A 23,440-nucleotide genomic window follows, 5' to 3' on the forward strand; every position below is an offset into this window, starting at 1 on the left:
ATCAATGAAGTAGTTAAAAGGTCTGGGGTTGATTACAGGTGTGTGGTTTTGCATTTGGAAGCTGTTGCTGTGACCAGACAACATGCGGTCTAAGGAACTCTCAATTGAGGTGAAGCAGAACATCCTGAGGCTGAAAAAAAAGAAAAAATCCATCAGAGAGATAGCAGACATGCTTAAAGTAGCAAAATCAACAGTCGGGTACATTCTGAGAAAAAAGGAATTGACTGGTGAGCTTGGGAACTCAAAAAGGCCTGGGCGTCCACGGATGACAACAGTGGTGGATGATCGCCGCATACTTTCTTTAGTGAAGAAGAACCCGTTCACAACATCAACTGAAGTCCAGAACACTCTCAGTGAAGTAGGTGTATCTGTCTCTAAGTCAACAGTAAAGAGAAGACTCCATGAAAGTAAATACAAAGGGTTCACATCTAGAAGCAAACCATTCATCAATTCCAAAAATAGACAGGCCAGAGTTAAATTTGCTGAAAAACACCTCATGAAGCCAGCTCAGTTCTGGAAAAGTATTCTATGGACAGATGAGACAAAGATCAACCTGTACCAGAATGATGGGAAGAAAAAGTTTGGAGGAGAAAGAGAACGGCACATGATCCAAGGCACACCACATCCTCTGTAAAACATGGTGGAGGCAACGTGATGGCATGGGCATGCATGGCTTTCAATGGCACTGGGTCACTTGTGTTTATTGATGACATAACAGCAGACAAGAGTAGCCGGATGAATTCTGAAGTGTACCGGGATATACTTTCAGCCCAGATTCAGCCAAATGCCGCAAAGTTGATCGGACGGCGCTTCATAGTACAGATGGACAATGACCCCAAGCATACAGCCAAAGCTACCCAGGAGTTCATGAGTGCAAAAAAGTGGAACATTCTGCAATGGCCAAGTCAATCACCAGATCTTAACCCAATTGAGCATGCATTTCACTTGCTGAAATCCAGACTTAAGACGGAAAGACCCACAAACAAGCAAGACCTGAAGGTTGCGGCTCTAAAGGCCTGGCAAAGCATTAAGAAGGAGGAAACCCAGCGTTTGGTGATGTCCATGGGTTCCAGACTTAAGGCAGTGATTGCCTCCAAAGGATTCGCAACAAAATATTGAAACTAAAAATTTTTTTTTGGGTTTGGTTTATTTGTCCAATTACTTTTGACCTCCTAAAATGTGGAGTGTTTGTAAAGAAATGTGTACAATTCCTACAATTTCTATCAGATATTTTTGTTCAAATTTTCAAATTAAACGTTACAATCTGCACTTGAATTCTGTTGTAGAGGTTTCATTTCAAATCCAATGTGGTGGCATGCAGAGCCCAACTCGAGAAAATTGTGTCACTGTCCAAATATTTCTGGACCTAACTGTATATACAGTATATGCTCTGTGTATACATATGTATATGTACAGTACAGACCAAAAGTTTGGACACACTTTCTCATTCAAAGAGTTTTCTTTATTTTCATGACTCTGAAAATTGTAGATTCACATTGAAGGCATCAAAACTATGAATTAACACATGTGGAATGAAATACTTAACAAAAAAGTGTGAAACAACTGAAAATATGTCTTATATTCTAGGTTCTTCAAAGTAGCCACCTTTTGCTTTGATTACTGCTTTGCACACTCTTGGCATTCTCTTGATGAGCTTCAAGAGGTAGTCACCGGAAATGGTCTTCCAACAGTCTTGAAGGAGTTCCCAGAGATGCTTAGCACTTGTTGGCCCTTTTGCCTTCACTCTGCGGTCCAGCTCACCCCCAAACCATCTCGATTAGGTTCAGGTCTGGTGACTGTGGAGGCCAGGTAATCTGGTGTAGCACCCCATCACTCTCCTTCTTAGTCAAATTGCCCTTACACAGCCTGGAGGTGTGTTTGGGGTCATTGTCCTGTTGAAAAATAAATGATGGTCCAACTAAACGCAAACCGGATGGAATAGCATGCCGCTGCAAGATGCTGTGGTAGCCATGCTGGTTCAGTATGCTTTCAATTTTGAATAAATCCCCAACAGTGTCACCAGCAAAGCACCCCCACACCATCACACCTCCTCCTCCATGCTTCACGGTGGGAACCAGGCATCTAGAGTCCATCCGTTCACCTTTTCTGCGTCACACAAAGACACGGTGGTTGGATCCAAAGATCTCAAACTTGGACTCATCAGACCAAAGCACAGATTTCCACTGGTCTAATGTCCATTTCTTGTGTTCTTTCCCCAAACAAGTCTCTTCTGCTTGTTGCCTGTCCTTAGCAGTGGTTTCATAGCAGCTATTTTAGCATGAAGGCCTGCTGCACAAAGTCTCCTCTTAACAGTTGTTCTAGAGATGTGTCTGCTGCTAGAACTCTGTGTGGCTTTGACCTGGTCTCTAATCTGAGCTCCTGTTAATCTGTAATTTATGAGGCTGGTGACTCGGATAAACTTATCCTCCGTAGCAGTTGTGACTCTTGGTCTTCCTTTCCTGGGGCGGTCCTCATGTGAGCCAGTTTCTTTGTAGCGTTTGATGGTTTTTGTCACTGCACTTGGGGACACTTTCAAAGTTTTCCCAATTTTTCAGACTGACTGACCTTCATTTCTTAAAGTAATGATGGCCACTCGTTTTTCTTTACTTATCTGCTTTTTTCTTTTCATAATACAAATTCTAACAATCTATTCAGTAGGACTATCAGCTGTGTATCCACCAGACTTCTGCACAACACAACTGATGGTCCCAACCCTATTTATAAGGCAAGAAATCCCACTTATTAAACCTGGCAGGGCACACCTGTGAAGTGAGAATCATTTCTGGTGACTACCTCTTGAAGTTCATCAAGAGAATGCCAAGAGTGTGCAAAGCAGTAATCAAAGCAAAAAAAGGTGGCTACTTTGAAGAACCTAGAATATAAGACATATTTTCAGTTGTTTCACACTTTTTTGTTAAGTATTTCAGTCATGTGTTAATTCATAGTTTTGATGCCTTCAATGTGAATCTACAATTTTCAAAGTCATGAAAATAAAGAAAACTCTTTGAATGAGAAGGTGTGTCCAAACTTTTAGTCTGTACTGTATGTGTGTGCTCTGTGTATACATATGTATGTGCTCTGTGTATAAATATGTATGTGTGTACGTGCTATATGTATACATGTGTGAACATGCAATGTACTGTATATACACATATAGTCATTGCTGAGAGTCTTGGCGTCCTTGAAATGGTTCCAGTAAATAAAGTATTTCTGACATAAAATTATTGCAATTACATTTTGTTATACAGATGTTTATTTCCTGTGTGTGAATTGGAATAGCACAATAAAATAGAGAAAAAAAGGCAACTGGACATAATTTCACACAAATTCCTTAAAATTGTTAGCACCCCAAATTAATATTTGGTTGCACAGCCTTTGGAATAAATAACTGTAATCTGTCACTTCCTATAACCATCAGCAAGCCTCTTACTCCTCTCATCTGGAATTTTGGACTCTTCTTCTGCAAACTGCTCCAGGTCTCATATTTGAAGGCGTCTTCTCCCAACAGAAATTTTAAGATCTCTCCACAGGTGACAATGGGAGTTACATCCGGACTCATTGCTGCCACTTCAGAACTCCCCAGTGCTTTGTTTCCTTCCATTTCTAGGGCTTTTTGAAGTACGTTTGGGGTCATTGTCCTGCTGGAAGACCCATTACTTAGGAGGCAAACCCAGCTTTCTGACACTGGGCACTACATTGCCACCCAAAATCCTTTTGTAACCTTCAGATTTTATGATGCCTTGCACACTTTCAAGGCACAAAGTGCCAGAGGCAGCAAAACAACCCCAAAACATCTTTGAATCTCCGCCATATTTGACTGTAGATCCTGTGTTCGTAATTTTGCAGGCCTCATTCTGTTTTTGTTGAACAGTAGAATGATGTTCTTTACCAAAAAGCTCTGTTTTGGTCTCATATATCCACATGACATTTTCCCAGAAGAATTTTGGCTTACTCAAGTACAGTTTTACAAACTGTAGTCTAGCCTTTTTATACTTTTGTGTCAGCAGTGGGGTCCTCCCAGCTTGCAGGACAGCTTGAATTTCCTTGGAAGTTGGTTGAGGCTACTTATTCACCATCTGGACTATCCTGCATTGCAAACTTTCATCAATTTTTCTCTGCCGTCCACGTCCAGGGAGATTTGCTACAGTGCTATGGTTTATAAACTTTGTTATGCCGTGCTCCATGAACAAAGGAACATCAAGATCTCTGTAGATGGACTTGTAATCTTGGAGATATTTTTCAACAATTTTGGTTCTCAAGTCCTCAGGCAGTTCTCTTCTCTTTTTGTGCTCCATGCTTAGTGTGACAAACACACAGACACACAATGCAAAGTCAACTTCTCCCCTTTTTATCTGGTTTCAGATGGGATTTTCATATTGCCCACACCTGTTACGTGCCAAAGGTGAGTTGGAACGAGCATCACATGCTTGAAACAAAGTTCTTTACAGCAATTTTGAAAAGGTACCAACAATTTTGTCCGGTCCATTTTGGTGGTTTTGTGTGAAATTATGAATAGGGATGATCGAATACCTCAAATATTCGGCTTCGCGAATATTTTCCGAATAGGTCGCCGATATGCGAATATTCGATGCGCAATGTAAGTCTATGGGAAGCCCGAATAGTTCCGAATAATTGTTATTCGGGTTTCTCATAGACTTACATTGCACATCGAATATTCGCGAATAGTAGAATTGTGGCGACCTATTCGGAAAATATTTGCAAAACCGAATATTTGAGGTATTCGATCATCCCTAATTATGAACAAGTTGTCTATTTTTTTCTCCGTTTTTTTGTGTTGTTCTAATACACACAAAGGAAATAAACATGTATATGACAAAATGCGTAATTGCAATAATTTTCTGGGAGAAATACTTCATTTTATGGAACATTTTTCTTTTGACCATGACTGTATGCACATATGTATGGGCTCTATGAATATCTGTGTTTATAGAAATAATGGTGGCTTATGTTTAAACATACATATACTATAGCATAAATAGCAATTCCCTAATGTAATGCTGTTAACGTACAGGACTTCTGTGATTTCATTATTTATTTATTTTTTTTTTTTAAGTGATCCTGAAATTAAATGGCACGGGATATATATGAATGTAACATAAGATCGGGAGTTTTCTATTTTTGAAATTGTCTGTTTTTCGTCTTAATATAATTTTTCAAACCAAAAAGCAAATCTTACATAGGAGAGAAAAAATAGGACAAAATTGTGCAACCATCATAAGAATAATATACAGAATTATAATGGTATTTGTCACATTGTGATTTTTGTTGCTAAAAGGATGGAAATTGCTTTTCATATGGAAAAAAAAAAATCCTTTGACATTTTAAAAATGCTTTTAAGTGCTGCTCCCAATGAAATATCATAGAGAGCTCATCTGTAGAGATATTACACGCCGCATAACTACTGTAATTGTATTTATGACTTTCTCATGCTACGTGTGACATTTTTATCAATATCTTTCAAGTCCGATGTCTTGGGAATTGTTATTCTACGTGACCCTGGTTGCTATAGTCATTAGTGTCAGGATTTTTATTGTCATTTTACTTTAAAAGACCACAGGTATAGAGCAGAACCTGTGTGATGGATCCCAAGGTGCTTGATGGCCTCTTTGGCCTGTATTGACTTGGCTCTCATGGTTTCCATCACTTTACCGGCAAGAATAACAATACATGAAGAACTCTTCTTGCCGGCAAACCTGATGGAACTGCAAATGTAGCCTTCAATGCAGATATGATCACAAGCTTTCAGTGATACCGTGTTTTTCCAAAAATAAAGCACTGTTTTGTTTATTTTTTGCCCGGAAAAAGGGCTAGGGCTTATTCTCAGGTAGGTTTTATTCTCAAGGAAACACAATTGGGGTTAAGTTTACCCCTCCAAAAAAGCAGACCCTCCCCTTCCCAGGAGACTCCTACTTACCAGACCCCGAACGTCTGCGTGACTCCTAGAACATCTTGCAATCTCCAGTGGGCGCTCCCAGCAGGTATGCTCTACGCGGTCCTCTCCTGCTTCTGACCGACACTCACATACATCAGATTGCGCACACACACACTCATACACACACTCATACTCATACACACACATCAAATCGCACACACAATCACACATCAGATCGCACACACACTCACCACATCTGGCGATACCGATTGCTTCCGGCCAGCAGGGGAACATGGGAAGCAGTGTAGTGGAGCACGATGACCTGTGGTGGAACACATCGATGCGTTCCACTACAGGTTCTCACACTCCACCACAGGTCCTCACGCTCCACTGCACTGCGTCCCATCTTCACCTATGGGCCGGAAGCAATCGGCATTGCCAGATGTGGTGAGTGTGTGTGCGATGTGATGTGTAATTGTGTGTGTGATCTGATATGTGTGCGCGCAAGTGCGATCTGATGTTTGTTAGTGTGTGAGTGCGCAATCCGATGTATGTGTAGGTGTGCGCTCCACTGCAGGTCCTCCCGTTTGGCGTCTGGTGTGTATGATCCTGAGGTCTTCTCTCTTCTTTCTTCTCTCTCTTGCGGGTGTCTACTTTTTATAATCAAGTGTCCTGCAGTATTCTTGACCATTGAGGAAGGATTCTCCAGTCGTGCTGTATGTGTGTTACCCACCAATACCATCTGTAAATAATACACGAACTGCATGTGACTTGGTTTAAAATTGGCCACAGCAGCCTTTATTACCTATTATTTACATACTAACACAAGGGGGCGCCGTCCAACGGGCGAGCCCAACAAATAACAATAGGTAACACAGTAACCAATACAGTAAATATACAACCCTGAGTAGGCCCAGTCCAGGAACCACTTCTCACCCCAGTATCCCTGGCCGCAACACACCGACCCAGAGATGAGGTATTAATCACCTACGGATTAACCCCCCAACTTTGCAGAACCCCGTGCCTGCAACATCCCGGAACCTGGAGCCACCATACCAAGATGGTGTCTCTCTGTCCAGTTACCATTGCCTTCAACCGCCTCTGGACCAGACCTACCCCCCACTGCTGTGACAAAGAAACAACCCAGACCAAATTCCCCTCGGCATTAAACACAAGGGAGGGTGGGCGGGGATCGTTCCATATCCGGAAGTCAAGAGAGAGGGGGTAAGTCAAAGTCCTTTACTTACACCCCTCAACTGTCCCACCTCTTCCTCCAGGGAACTCCTCCTACCCACCAATCCCTTTACTCTGCCTTATAAACAAACCATTCCTGTTTCCATTAACCCCATCACTCCTTCCCTTCCCTCTAGTCATGTCGCCCCTCCACCCTATGGGTTCCATGGCTTTCTTGACCATTGAGGAAGGATTCTCCAGTCGTGCTGTATGTGTGTTACCCACCAATACCATCTGTAAATAATACACAAACTGCATGTGACTTGGTTTAAAATTGGCCACAGCAGCCTTTATTACCTATTATTTACATACTAACACAAGGGGGCGCCGTCCAACGGGCGACCCCAACAAATAACAATAGGTAACACAGTAACCAATACAGTAAATATACAACCCTGAGTAGGCCCAGTCCAGGAACCACTTCTCACCCCAGTATCCCTGGCCGCAACACACCGACCCAGAGATGAGGTATTAATCACCTACGGATTAACCCCCCAACTTTGCAGAACCCCGTGCCTGCAACATCCCGGAACCTGGAGCCACCATACCAAGATGGTGTCTCTCTGTCCAGTTACCATTGCCTTCAACCGCCTCTGGACCAGACCTACCCCCCGCCACAGGACAGGGCACGTGACTCCTTACGTGGCCTGGACCCGCCACACACCAAAAGCTTGTACCACACCTCCACGCAATCCCAGCGTCCACAAAACAACACCAAGCACGTGAAGATGCACCCCTATCGCATCCCCAAAACCACCAGTTCAGCGCCACCAACTTTTGGCGCCGCCCCCCCAATAAGGCTCGATTGATACTGCCTATCACACGAGCCACACGCCATTCCAACCTGGTCACACTATCAAAACTACCCCACGATTAAGCTCAGGTATGTCTTACACAATGCAACAACCAACAATTTTTTTTTTTTTTTTTTTTTTTTTTAAAACATTCATAAATAACTTCTTGAGATACCAAATCGCTGCCTCCAAATTTACTGGACCAGTACCATCGACCCGTCCAGACCCAACTGGCAACATTCAGGCGAGCCTCAGACCGTCGAGGCCCCGAGAACCAACGAATGCCCAAATATCCAAATGAGGCACACCCTCACCACAAAAACCCAGGGGTTATAAACCCACAGATAACACCAACCTGTTACGCCAACCCATTCCACTCCCAAAAGACTCAAATGCCCCCATTGCCTTAACCCGATAACAACTGAGGCCAAACGTAACACCGAAACAAGAGGACTCCCACCTCCCAATACTTCTCACAACCCCTTTTCTGAGCCCACCGAGGGGCCTCCGTGGCAGCCCAATCCAGAAGGAATACGACCCATAGTATTCCGGGCGCCCACCCCCGCCACCTGCAATCAAGTCTGCAGCACTGCCACAAAATGGTACCTTAACAAACGCGACACAATAATGAGCCTGGGCGCCCTCACAACATAATTCCGCACCCGGGACCGCGTATAACAACACCAACCTTCACCACCCGCCTAATCTAATTCGGTGAGCGACAAAGCCGGCGCTCAACCCACTGCACCACCTCGGACACATCCTCCAACATCCAACCTCCGCTCTTGACCGTAGATGGGCTGACCAACCCCACAATCTCAAAGCCCCCCAAAAGGCTAACACAAACCGTTTTGGACAAGGGAAACAAAAACCCGCTCGTGCTCAGATGAACATAGCCGCCACAAACCACTCACCAAACCCTGCCACAAAACAACGGAGACGGACCCTTGTATCCCGCTCCCTCACACCCTTACGACCAAACCCTTCAAGGCCTGCCGCGCCCTAAGATCCTGCGAAAACATCTCTCCACATCTAATCCTTAACAAGACAGCCACAGCCGCCACCCTCTGCTCCACTGCGGACGCCGGCCTAGCAGCCTGAAAACCGTTACTCACCACTGCCAACGCCACCATCAAATACTCCACCGGGCCTTCCTCACACATTGTCCCAAACGTTATCCGCGCCACCCATACTTCTGAATATCAGCCCCAAATAACCTCAGTCACTGGGCACCGAGCCGCTCCCCAACACAGCCACACCAGACTCCACAAGCCCTCCGGACACACCGTGCCCACCTCGTCTGCTACCCGGCCTCAACTCCCGAGACCTGCAGAACTGGAAGGAAACACAGCAGCTGCTATTCCCTTGGCGAACCCCAGTACTGGTTGCGCCACGCATAACATTTTTTTTTTTTTTTTTTAAAACACATCCAATTGAGAAACCAACTGTCGCAAGTACGCCACCCTTGGCCCCAGGATTAGCAAACCAACTATTAATCGAATTCTCCACCAACTGATAGCCAGAATGACAGCACACCTTCCTCTTGGAAAAAACTGCCAACCTCCACCACCCGACCACTACCACCGATTGGAAGCGCTACCCCACAATGCCCAACCAGAAAACAACTGGACCCGCTGCCTCCGAGTACCGCAGCTACGTTCCATCAGGTAGCACCTTACCCAGCCACAATCCGCGGCAACTAAATCGCCGTAAGAAAAAACCTCCTACACCATCAGATCATCATTGATCTCCCTCGTGACCACACACAAAGGATCCGATGGCTGCACCCTTGGCGCAGCCATCGCCAGCCGTCCAGCAGACACGCACCCCAGCGGCGTAACTCTGCACCCGTGGTTCGACCGCCCCTGCAAAGACTGCACCGCCTGAAACCGCACCGTCTTAGCTGACCTAACTGCCTCTATCGCAGCCCATAGGACCACACCATTACCCACGAATCCTACCCCTCTGACCATAACATCAAACTTTATCCCCACAAACCGTATCACTGGCGTTGGACCCTCAGTCTTCGCCTGCGCCAACAGGCCCAAAAGAGTATCCACCACCATCTGTAATAAAACAATCAACCTCAACGAATCATCAACCCGCCAACCCGATGTAAAGAGAATCAACCTATAATGAATAAGGTGTAAGCTGGGACACACCACGCACAAACCACTCCACCAAGAAATAACCGCCTCCAAAGGAACATAAAATGGGACAACAACCCATTAGCACCCACCGATCAACATAATAATAACTCCCCTCCCCACCGCAGCACCAGAACTGCTAGCTAGCAGGGTGGACCAGTAACAACCTAAATGCCGCCTCCAAATTCGCCTTTGCCATCAATGCTCCCCGGCTCACCGCCTTTACCAAATCCCACCCTCTGTCAAACGACACATAATAAACCGCCGACAATTCTGGAGCCAAGCAGGCATACACCGATGACTCCTCCAGATAAGATACGTTTTGAACAAGCCGAAATATATACATCTATATACGGCTCATTTCCGGCACTACCCCCCAACAGAGAAACCCAATCGTGACAAGGAGGGCCCCGAATGGCCCACCCATCCTGCCCAACACCACTTCCTGACCCCTCTTTCCACTGACAACCACCAGGTGTCCCCTAGCCCAGCGCAAACTTCCAATAAGGAGGCAAAGATCCACCAATATAAATAGAATGACGCAGAATTACTATGTTCCTTACCACAACCCAACACTTATGCTTAAGACAACCGTCCGCGCCAAATCTGCACCACCCATCCTTCTATTCCCCCCAAAAAACCCTCATCGTCCGTGTCGCCGGGGTTCCAAGCCCCGAACAGCCAACTACCCCCCAAAAAGGGGGGGGGGCTGACTAGGAGCCGCCATCCACTGCAGCCATAAGGATGTGCCCGTATGATCCTACCGCATACTGGCACGCAACACCTTCCCTTGCTGAAATTACTCGGCGTACTGAAGCCAGACTAAACCGCCATATGACCTAACAAGCCACCCCAAATGGATCCATATAACCGAACCATGCCGAACCAATTACCCAATTCCTTCCCCCGATACCCTTGCCAAAAAACGCAAATGCCCGCAGCCACGTTGCAAATGTACGAGGGTGAGCCTCCACCGGCGCTCCCCTCCCTCTACTTATCCTTCCTGGAATCACTTGGCTTAACCTAATCCAGGTGAAACTGTTCCCGGGGGAGCAGCGAAACTATTGCTACACTTTCCCCATTCAAATCTTATCCCTCACATCCTCCAGCAAGTGAGCCCCCCCAGCGGGCCTTTGAAGCACCCATACCTCTCACACTTGGCCACTGTCAGCCAGACGCACCACCTCATCCCCCTCTTCGTTCCTCACCACTCACTCTGTCACAGCCCTTGCCGCCTCTGCCCGAAAATGCTCCCCTGCCGCCTCATGCGCCCTCACTCTGCCTGCCGCACCTGCGCCTACTAACCACCGATCCCGTCCATGCCGCCGGCGGTGCATGCGCACTCTCCACAACCGTATACACCACTTCAGTAAACCCCATACCTGGTCAAAACACCAACCCACTCGGCGCTGCCGTGTCCGCAGCCGCTCCCCCCCAGCCCTGCCAAATCCACGGCCGTCTCACCCGACCGCGACCCGGCATATCCTGGAATAAAAATCACGCCATCCGGACGTCTGATTCATCCGTCGCTGCTTCCTCCTCCTCCTCGCTGGAGCCGACCGCCTCTGGCTCATGTAATGCAGACGCCGCCGAAGCGCTGCCACCACCACGGCCGTCCTCCTGGTACGCCGCGTGGGCACCATCCTCCAAGCTCCATCTTCTGTCCCGCGGCGACAACCCCGGAAACCGTCCCGTCCTACGGGCTGCCACCGCGGGCCTTATCTTCTGGCCTGACCCCCCCTTGCTACCTGCAAGGACAGGGGGTACCTGTGGCCCGACCCGCTGCCAGAAGACTCCCATCCAGAGCCGCCAGCCTCCTGCCCTCCTGGGCCCAGAAGGCATCCGTCCGCCGGGCCCTCCCCCCCTTGGGGGAGACCGCCGCTGCCGGGAGCTGCACGCCTGCTCTGGGTGACCAGGCGGGGACCGCAGGGCCCCCGCCGTCACCCCCACGTACCGACGCCTCCCGGGCATCCGTCGCACCATGCTCGCCTGCCCTGGTGCCGGACCCCTTGCTGGCTGCAGCCCCACGGCCCCCCCCCCCTCCACCCGCGGGGGGGGGGGGGGTAACGCAGGCCTCCGTCCTCGCCGGGCGCTCTCCTGGCCAGGAGCCGCCGCATCCAGCCCTCCTGGGCCCCATGAAAGCCTCTGTCCGCTGGGCCCTCCCCCTCCTGGGGGAGACCGCCGCGGCCGGGAGCTGCAACCTGATCTGGGTGACCAAGCAGGAACTGCAGGGCCCCTGCCGTCACCCCCACTCACCGACGCTTCCTGGGCACCCGTCGCCCCAGGCCCGCCTGCCCTGGTGCCGGACCCACCACTGGCTGCAGCTCCGCGGCCCCCCCCCGCCTTCCGCGAGGGGTAAAGCTGGCCTCTGTCACCGCCGGGCGCTCTCCCCGTCCGGGAGCCGCCGCATCCAGCAATCCAGGCTGCGGCTCGGACCGGAAGTAGGCCGCAGCCAAGCCACGCCCCCCTCCCGGCTGCCGCGGCCCGGACGGAGATTCCTCCCGCGGCCGGAGCCGCAGCTGAGTACTGCCCTGCCCACGTCCTACCGCGGAGGGTCCCCGAAGGGGCTCTCGCATCTCCTCCTCGCTCCCCCCGCACACGGCAAGTACCTGAGATATGAGGGAGGGGGGACGCCGCCCGCAGCTGACAGGGGAGCGAGGGGAAAGTGCCAACGGGTTAACCCCCAGCAGCCAAGACGTGGGACCGCGCTGCCAGGGGCCCGTGCACTGCCATGATGAATCCGCTGCTCCCGGGTAGCAGCCATCCTGTCGCACGTCCGGATTGTTCCATATCCGGAAGTCTGGTGATGTGAGGGGCTGGGGAACCTCCATCATGACGTCCTTGTACAGATCTTTGTGTCCTTCTAAATACTCCCACTCCTCCATGGAGAAATAGAAGGTGACGTCCTGACACCTTATAGGAACCTCTCCAGTCAGATCGTTCCATATCCGGAAGTCAAGAGAGAGGGGGTAAGTCAAAGTCCTTTACTTACACCCCTCAACTGTCCCACCTCTTCCTCCAGGGAACTCCTCCTACCCACCAATCCCTTTACTCTGCCTTATAAACAAACCATTCCTGTTTCCATTAACCCCATCACTCCTTCCCTTCCCTCTAGTCATGTCGCCCCTCCACCCTATGGGTTCCATGGCTTTCTTTAACTTTTGTAGCTGCATGAAAACTTCATTATTAAACCGCAACTAGGGCTTATTTTCGAGGTAGGGCTTATACTTAAGCCTTACACTGAAAATGTTGAAAATTCCTGCTAGGGCTTATTTTTGGAAAAACAAGGTATTTTTACCTAAAAGAGGGAGAAGAGCTCCATAGTATGGCATCAGCTGAAGAATGGCACCATAGTAGTTTCTCTATACACAGGTGTGTATGAGTCACATGGCCTCGTGAGCGTGATGCAAAGGCTGTACGGTGGTCCCATTCTCAATCTATTGAGTCTTATAGGACCCAATGTGTCGGCATATAATACTCCTTTAGGCTCTGTATATATGGCATTATTGTCCTGTAGAAGAGGAATGGATCCATGATAAGACCCTTACATTGTATGTACATTCTATGCTTTCTGTAGAGGATTCCTATAACATAAAGTATTACGGAATTTCATATGTTGTACCTGTATATCTAGGGTAGCCATTTATTTAGAACTCAGAGCTTCAAATGCAATAAGTAATACTGGACTTTTCATGTTTTGCAGGATTCCCATATGAGAAAGTTGTGCAGAGAGTCCTGTATCTCCAGGTTTTGGACTATGATCGATTCAGCAGGAATGATCCTATAGGAGAAGTATCAATTCCACTTAACAAGATAGACTTGACGCAGATGCAGACTTTCTGGAAAGAGTTAAAACCGTGCAGTGATGGCAGCGTAAGGAACCCCATTATTGTTGTATTGTTTATAGGAGGGATTTTTATAGCAGCAGTCCATCCATTGAGATACCCCCTCCAAAAGTGGAGTGTCCAACGTGTCCATGTGTCCACCATGACGTCCAGCTTTGAAGAATTAGTTGCATCTATGAGAACCAGTTCAAATCCACGGTCTTCAATGATATTGTGGTTCCTACAAATAAGAGCAACTAATAGTTTCACGTAGTCCTAAGACCCCTTGGGACCCTCATTGATCAGCTGATCTCAATGGGATCCGCAATTGGAGACAACCTGGTGGTAAAAAATAATTCTACGAACTATATCAAGATGGCATTGACTCAGGACACCATCATCTAATGATATAGGGTCATTGCCCACCAGTAGGGTTTTATGGCACGCTGAAAACAATGGTTATCTAGCCCTGACCACAAGTAGTGCCGTTTTCATACGACACGACATAAGTACAAAATGTATCAGCCTTCACAAGTACAAATGGTTATCTGTATGCAAAACTATACCAGCTTCTAATGTATGCAGTTATATTAGGAAGATAGAAAAGCTACAATCAATTCTGGATAAAAAAGACGCTGCCGGTGAGAGGTTGGATGCTTGTTGCAGATGGCAGGATTTGCACTTGTTAATATTCCGAATGCAAAGCATAAGTATCATTCAGTGGCAACTGTGTAAGCGGCTGATTCATTCAGTAAGTCACGTTTGACAGATACGTGCATAATTACACACATGGCATGTTAATATTATCACCTGTCTGTGACTGATAAAATGAGAGCGGAGAGAGAAAACATAGCTATAAATAAACTTTGTATATAAAAATATCTACATCAGAGGAACCCATGGATGGATGGATAGATAGGGGGAAAGGTAGATAGATCGCTTGATAGATGGATAGATGTATGCATAGATAATGGAGAAAGATAGATAAATATCCATACAAATGCAATGAAATGGTAAAAAAAGACCCTCTCATTGTGTAGTAAAAATGACTTGGCAACATGACTCTTCTGATTCTTCTGGTGAGGCTGCGCTCGCACAAGTAATGATTCTTTCTTCCCAGAGAATTGGATCAGTTATGGTAATGACACTCGGCTCAGTTCTGATCAGAGTTTCATTTACTGTGATCGGGGAACTTAACTTCTCCATCTTCTCCACTGTGTATGTTGGCATAACTCAGACTTCACTCTAATGACATCTGAGTGCAGTCTGATGTTTTGCACGCACCCATAGACTTGAATAGAGGAAGGTATCCAGCAAATCGGAGTCTTCGTGTTTACTGTTGGCAGTACCAAAATCTGCTGCAATGGACTTCATTGCAAACTGGTGAGCTAAGTTTTTTCCTTTTGTTTCCCATAGACTTGCATAGGTGCGGCCATCCGATATATGCTGCTAATCACAGCATACTGCAAGTTTTTCTTCATACCGAGTTGGCATGAGAAAGAATACGCTGATTGGCACTGCTCCATATAATAACATTTGAATGAGTACTATCTGATAGCACTAGGTCGTGATATACGCTCATGTGAGTGCAGCCTCAGTGTAATGATGGTAATATCAACCTTATATAGCTTTTTATTTAAATGGAATCTGCAAATATGAGGTTAATCTGCTAATGCTTAATCTGCGCAGCAGTGCAGGGGCGACTGTCAGTCAGTGCTGGGCTGTGCTTAAAGCCGCTGTGACATCAGTGCTGTGACTGTAATTGCTCTCAGAACGCTTGTACGACTGTTCGCCGGAAGCGCCAAGAAGGGAAAGTCATTTTCTCAAGGTATTAGCATTTAAAGAGGATGTTTACTACTTGGATAACTCCTACTCATTCCCCTTGTTTGACCCCTGTAAAAATAAATAAGCCCATACTCACCTCCTTTGCGGCCGCGGTTCCAGGGATGTCTGAAGCCGCGTTCCCAGGGCCCATGTATATTGTTATGACACACAAGCCCCGCTATTAATCAGAGCCCGCCGTCTGTCTCCCCGCCCTTGGACATTTGAGTAGGATGTGAGCGCTGCGCTGACTTCCTGCTCAAATGTCTTAAGGCGAGAAGGAAGCTAGCACTGATTGGTCGCGAGGCTCGCATGTCATAACAATGTCACATGGGCCCCAGAAACGCAGCTTCAGACATTGCTAGAATTGCGGCCACACCAGAGGTGAGAATAGGCTTATTTATTTTTACGGGGGCGAATAAGGGGAATGTGAAGGGCTTGTCCACTACTTTAAATGTTAATAGCGGGAGAAAATCATCTTTATCCCTTCTAGAAGCTTCCGTTGTTCAGTCATACAGTCGTACCCAGAGCAATTACCGTCACCGCCCACAGCACTGAGAGCGGCTGTTTTGAGCACACCCCGGCATTGACTGACAGCCGGCTCTGCACTGATGGTTCATACTCCACTTCTACCTGATTCTGTAAACTCAAATTCATATTCTTATAATGCCTAATATTTAATATTTGGATTGTACATTATTTTAAAACTTATGTACATAGTAGATTTCATGGTTCTGATCCGCAGTGCTCTGCTCTCCAGCAGAGCCAATGCTCTCTTTTGTATTGTTCTCTGGTGGACCGGTTGTTTTCCGGCCTCAGGTCCTGCGCTGTTGTTAGGAGGGGCCTGTTCCCAGGCGCCTCATTCCGGGTGATTGCTCTGCTTCATTAGGGAGCAATCTTGCCCAGAACGTTGCCAGTCATAGTTCCTGTTCTGCAATGAGTGCTCTGGCTCCCGTATGTGCTCTGCTCTGATCTTGTCTCTCTACACCAGACCTCTGTTACCCTTTCCCGCCAGTGCCCCTGACTCTGACATTACCCCCCTGGCTTCTGACCTCCGGCTCTTACCCTGACCTCCGATCTGCATTCTCCCTGTGTTCCATATGTGACTTCCTGGCTCCTGACCTCCAACTTGTCTATTGACTTCCCTGCCACTAATTGCATTTAGTGACACCTAGTGGTAGAACGTCACAGTAGATAAGTGAATGGAGCCTGTACTGCGGGACATTCAGTCTCTGCAGATCTGTAGGCCCCTATGCACCACCATACAATGCTCTATATCATATGGCAGCATTTTGCAGCCTTAACCTCGGCATCTGAAAGAGAGGATGCCACTTTATTTTTTCCGATTCATATGGAATTTAATTAAAAAAAAACACCTTCTCTGCTTCCATATGAAATCAGAAATATACAAAGTTCCAATATGACGCCGTAGACTAATAATTAATTGATCTCTGCACAACTCAGAGGTTGTCTGGTCTGTAATACATCTGTGCAGGGCTCGGGCCATATATACAGATGAAAACTCAAGGGTTCAGACACATTGCAGAGTCTTGTGTAGTTGATCCAGATCAGGGAGATTAACATAACAGAAGAATATTGGATTATTCACAGTCACAGCAATGTTAGGTGAGGATTTTACATCAGAGAAAGAGAATAACATAGTATTATCTGACTAGGGGTCAGCCGGGAATAGATAAAAGAAAGACAAAATCCATTTCACAGACTGGAGCTGACAATAACTACTGCAAGGGTCTCATTGATGCAAGTTTCTTCTCAGCCCCTTCAGGCTTCGTAATTGTACAGGGAATATGTAGGAAATGACCTATTGTTTAATTTATGTTAAACATATATTGTTTTGAAAATCTTTGGAATTTTTTTTCTTTATGTATAGTAAAAAACTGCACCTCAGTGCAGAATAAAGCAAGTGTGAACAGGTGCAAGCTGCAGTGACTGCACCATATACAAACAGTACAGTAACAATAGCACCCTATAAGCTTACAGAGTCCTGTGGTATTATTTTGTTTGGATGGACAAAAAATAGAAATCACTCTGGACAGTAGACCTTGTACTGGACTCATACAGATGATTTTTCAGCAAACTCATTATCATCACAGACAGAATTACAATCAGGTAACACCACTTGGAATTTTTTTCCCTGTTTTCCAGTACCATATGCGGCAGAATGAATGGTGTCATTCAAAAGTACAACTCATCCCACAATATGGCTATATTGATGGAAAAATAAAGCACTGCTCTAATCAGGAGAAGCGATCGGACAGTGCAGGCATAAGTTCCCCTAAGGGTACTAGTAAAATCAGTAAAAAATGTAAAAAAAAGTTTGAAAAAATAAAAAAAAAACTAAAAGTTCAAATAACCCCCCTTTTGCCCCATTAAAAATAAAACAATAATAATAAAAAATACACATATTTTGTATCGCCGAGTTCTGAAATGTCTGACCTATCAAAACATAATCAGTTAATCTGATCAGTAAAGGGCATAGTGAGGAAAAAAATGAAATCACCACATTGCATAAAAAATGCAATAACAAGTGATAAAAACATTGCATCTACTCAAAAATTATATAATCAAAAACATTAACCCAAGACGCAAAAAATAAGCTGTCACTGAGCTCCATATCCTGAAAAATCAGAACGTTACATATCTCAAAAATCGTGACAAAGCGCAATTTTATTTTTATTTTTTTTACAAACTTCTGAATTATGTTTCACTACTTAGAGATAAAAGTAAAACCATACTTGTTTGGTATCTATGAACTCGTACTGACCTCGGGAATCATACTGTCAGGTCAGTTTACTATGCAGTAAACACGGTAAATATAAAGAAAAAAAAAAAACAGTCATGCAATTGTACTTTTTTTGGAATTTCACTGCACTTGGAATATTTTTCCCATTTTCCAGTGCAATATGGGGCAGAATGGTGTCATTCAAAAGTACAACTCGTCCCACAGAAAACAAGCCTCTTACGGCTATACTGACGGGAAATATAATATTACGCCATCTGCAAAATTCAATCATTAGTTGACCACAGATCGGACTCCTTGTGAGAGACTCGCGCTAGTCTCGCATCGCATCACCCGACATGGCCGCACACTCTCCAGACAGGAGTGGGATGGCAGCATGTATTTCTATGCAGCTGAGAAGCTCCTGTCCGGAGAGCATCAGGCCGTGCCGGGTGATGTGATGCGGGACTCGCGCGAGTCTCTCACAAGTGTGACTCCAGCCTTAAGAGGAGACTTTTTGCGGCAGGCCTTCATGGTAAAATAGCTGCTAGGAAACCACTGCTAAGGACAGTCAACAAGCAGAAGAGACTTGTTTGGGCTAAAGAACCCAAGGAATGGACATTAGACCAGTGGAAAATCTGTGCTTTGGTCTGATAAGTCCAAATTTGAGATCTTTGGATCCAACCACTGTGTCTTTGTAGAAAAGGTGAATGGAGGGACTCTACATGCCTGGTTCCTACCGTGAAGCATGGAGGAGGAGGTGTGACGGTGTGGGGGTGCTTTGCTGGTGATACTGTTGGGGATTTATTAAAAAAAGAAGGCATACAGAACCAGCATGCCTACCACAGCATCTTGCAGCGGCGTGCTATTCCATCCGGTTTGCGTTTAGTTGGACCATTTATTTTTCAACAGGACAATGACCCCAAACACACCTCCAGGCTGTGTAAGGGCTATTTGACTAAGAAGGAGAGTGATGGGGTGCTACTCCAGATGACCTGGCCTCCACAGTCACCAGACCTGAACCCAATCGAGATGGTTTGGGGTGAGCTGGACCACAGAGGGAAGGCAAAAGGGCCAACAAGTGGTAAGCATCTCTGAGAACTCCTTCGAGACTGTTGGGAGACCATTTTCGGTGACTACCTCTTGAAGCTCTGTACTGTATATATATATATATATATATATATATATACACATTGCCCTAAATCTCTAAATATACAACCAAGCACATAGCGCTGAGGAGTTAATAACAGGCTCCAATATAAGAGCTTTGTCTTAGATTTGTCAATATCAGTCCAAATACTGTATATGAATTCCCCTTCCCCATTCTCCCTGAGGTCGTTCCACTACTGCTATCCATGGTCACCAGATCAATACCGGCCATCAAAAAATCTTTAACTCAGCAGGTCTAGAATCCGGTAGAATTATTATCGCTTAGCAATAGAACTAGATCATTGGTGGATCTTTAGAGGGATAGACCCAAAGAATGTGACATATCATGAGAAGGAAGAAGTTGATGGAATGGTAGAAGTGACCACCTTTGTCATTAACTGTGAACTATGACAATACATTGGGCAGTGGACCTTTATAGCACTTTGTATCCTAATTGGCAATCATCTTTCTAGAACATTTTTGCATGAATGTAGTCATTAAAGAGGTTGTCCACTGCTTTTACACTGATGGCCTATCCTTAGGATAGGTCATCAATGTCTGATCAGCTGGGGTATGACACCCGGCTGTTGTCAGTGCCGGTGGTGGCAGCAGGCAGCTGGTAATGCTCAGATCCGAAGCTGCCCCATCAACAGATAGAGGCCACAGCCGGGTACTGCCATTCAAATCAGTAGGAGGCGGATGTGCAGTACCTGGCCACCACCGCTATCAGAAGATGGTCAGCTCCGAAGCTGAGCATTTCCAACTGCCACCGCCGGCGTTTCTAAGAACAGCTGATCGGTGGGGTGCAGGGTGTCAGACCCGGCCAATCAAACATTGATGACCTATTCTAAGGACAGGCCATCAATGTAAAAGTATTAGACAACCCTTTAGGTAACATATTGTGGAATGCCTACACAAAAGTGAGAAAACTCCAACTAGTTTTAAACTTCCCTGGTGGTCTAGGATAAAGAAGGGATTAATGCATATTTCCCTAGTGGCCTAGGATAGCAGAAGGGTAAATATTTCCTTTCCCGTTAGTCTAGAATAGTACAACTGTTGATGCCTGTTTTCCTGGTGGAGACCAAATTCCCCTGTGTGAGGGCACCAGAGTTCAGACCCCCAGCAATCATACACTTATCACCTGTATTGTGGAAAACTGATCAATACATCAGAGGTCTTGGACTCTCTGTGTATATTGCATAATGACCATGAGCTGCTAATCAGAGGAGGTGGGGGTGGTCGGACCAGGGCTCACGTGAGCTGTAGTCCAGGCTGTGAGAATTTACTGGTGATAAAACCTTCAGTGTATTGAAACAACAGCACACAGCATAATAAGTGACTGACACATCAATAAAATTTGTACCTCAACCCCAATGTCATGCTGTCCTCAGATTACATAGCAAAAAGCTGCTGACAGATTCCCTTTAACTAAGAATCTGTAGTAAACTTGTTATGATAGGAGCAATGGCGTAACTAGAGTCGGATGGGTCCCGGTGCAAACTTTGTTGGTCAGATGTATGGGCAGTTGTAGCATTCTAAATCATTTAAAGACATACAAGTTGCCCCTCTTCCCTTCATTGTGTAGTACTGACCCCCATCCTGGTAAATATGCCACCCATTCTGGTGTGTGACCTCATCTTGGCTATATTCTAGAATATATAGCCCCATCCTGGTGTATATGGTCCCATTCTGGTATATATGTCCCCTTCATGGTCCATCCTGGTATATATGGCCTTATCCTTGTATATATGTCTCTATCATGGCCCCATCCTGGTTTATGTGCCCATCATATCCACATCCTGCTGTATGACTCCATCATGTCTATATCCTGGTATATAAGTCCCCATCATGGCCAATCCTGGTATATGTCCACATTCTGGCCCCATCCTGGTATAAATGTCTCCATCATGGCCCCATCCTAGTATATATGTCCCCATAACGGCCCCATCCTGGTATATATGTCCCCATCCTGGTATAGATGTCCCCATAATGGCCATATCATGGTATATATGTTCCTATAATGGCCCCATCTTGGTATACATGTCCCAATAATGGCGCCATAATGGCCTCATCCTGGTATACATGTTGCCATAATGGCCACATCCTGGTATATATGTCCCCATAATGGCCCCATCTTGGTATACATGTCCCCATAAAGGCCCCATCTTGGTATACATGTCCCCATAATGGCCCCATCATAGTATATATTTCCCCATAATGGCCTCATCCTGGTATACATGTACCCAGAATGGCCCTATCCTTGTATATATGTCCCTCTAATGGCCCCATCCTGGATGTATATCCCCATAATGGCCCCATCCTGGTATACATGTCCCCATAAAGACCCCATAGATCATGCAAACTCTTTTTTTTGTCATTGTCATTGGTGCTCTTTGCCAGGTACTGTGCTGGTCATCATTATTGGCACCCCTTAAGTGTAAAGTACATAATGTGGAATATCTCCTGAAAAAAATTAATCAAGTGAAACAGCTTTTTTGTATAGAGAATCGTGTTAAATACAAAGGAGGAAATGCTAAACAACAATTTCAAACAAGAAACAATGTAAAGGAAAAATAGAAAAACCTAAAGCTGCTGTCACTCTGGTATTGGCTCCTTTACATTAAATTAGTATGGAAACACATTGTGACTTGTGGTAAATCACAAGAGAATCACCTGTGATAAATTGTCGGTGTGACATGAATTAGCCAATGAATGATACCTTCAGTGTTTTAAAAAGCCACATGGTAGGCCCTGTTCCTTTGTCACAATGGTGAAGACATAGGAGCTATTTGAGGACATGAGAATTGCAGTTATTAGCAAACAGACTTACAAAGTGTATAAAGCCATCTCCAAAGATCTTGGTATCTCAGTTTCAACAGTGCCCAATGTTATTAAGAAGTTTGAGTCTTCAAGAACCTCCCTGGATGTGGGGGTATGAAGAAAATTGACAAGAGATGTCTTCGAAGGTTGGAGTGAATGGTGGAAAAAACACCACGTCAAACATCCAAAGACCTGAAGGCCAACCTGGAACAGTTTGGGGTCATTGTTTCAACAAGTACCATATGGTGCACATTAAACCAAGCAGAGCTGTATGGGCAAAAGCCAGAGAATCCATTGCTGAAGAAAAGACATAAAAAGGAACTGATCTTTTCCAAAGAGTACGTTGACAAACCACAATCATTCTGGGAAATGTTCTCTGAACAGATAAACAAGAATAGACCTTTCTGGCAATGCAAAGGAACAGTTTGCTTACAGGCGGCGTAATGAAGCTTATAAGAAAAAAAAGCACCCTACCAACAGTTAAGCATGGTGGAGGATCCATAATGCTATGGGGTTGCTTTGCTGGATCTGGTACTGGAGGCCTTCACCATATCACAGAAATCATAAAATCAAAGAATTATCAATACATTTTAGAGCAAAATGTCCTATCCAGCGTAAGAAAACTTGGTTTGAGTCAAAAATTATGGGTCCTCCAGTAAGACAATGACCCAAAGCAAACATCCAAAAGTACACAGGAATGGTTGAAAAATAAATAAATGGACCGTTTTAAAATGGCCACCAATAAGTCCTGACCTCAATACCATTGAAAATCTTTGGGGTGAGCGGAAATCTGCCATTGGGAAAAAGAAACACTCAAGAGCTTGAACAAACTGCAAAGGAAGAGTGGGAGAAAATACAACTGAGAAGCTTATAGGTGGCTACAAGAAACATTTGGAGTCTGTTATCAATGCCAAAAGGTGTGCAACCAAGTATTAATTAGAGGCAACCAAGTATAAATTAGGGGGGCCTTTATTGCTGCTCGTGCTGTTTACTCTGTTTCTTTGAAATTGCAACATGTA

At 45.7% G+C, this 23,440-nt stretch overlaps 1 protein-coding gene across 6 annotated transcripts in view; it reads left to right on the forward strand.

The window, feature by feature from the left end:
* Positions 1 to 23,440, forward strand: part of SYT7 (synaptotagmin 7) — a 705,049-nt gene that overhangs the window by 630,811 nt on the left and 50,798 nt on the right. For all 6 annotated transcript variants that reach the window (XM_075325168.1, XM_075325167.1, XM_075325171.1 and 3 more), the window contains one exon: positions 13,771 to 13,940. In XM_075325168.1, coding sequence (XP_075181283.1) covers positions 13,771 to 13,940 — 170 coding nt within the window. The remainder of the gene's footprint in view (positions 1 to 13,770; positions 13,941 to 23,440) is intronic.

The sequence above is a fragment of the Anomaloglossus baeobatrachus genome, chromosome 10 (assembly GCF_048569485.1).
Source record: "Anomaloglossus baeobatrachus isolate aAnoBae1 chromosome 10, aAnoBae1.hap1, whole genome shotgun sequence".
In the NCBI taxonomy this organism is placed as follows: domain Eukaryota; kingdom Metazoa; phylum Chordata; class Amphibia; order Anura; family Aromobatidae; genus Anomaloglossus; species Anomaloglossus baeobatrachus.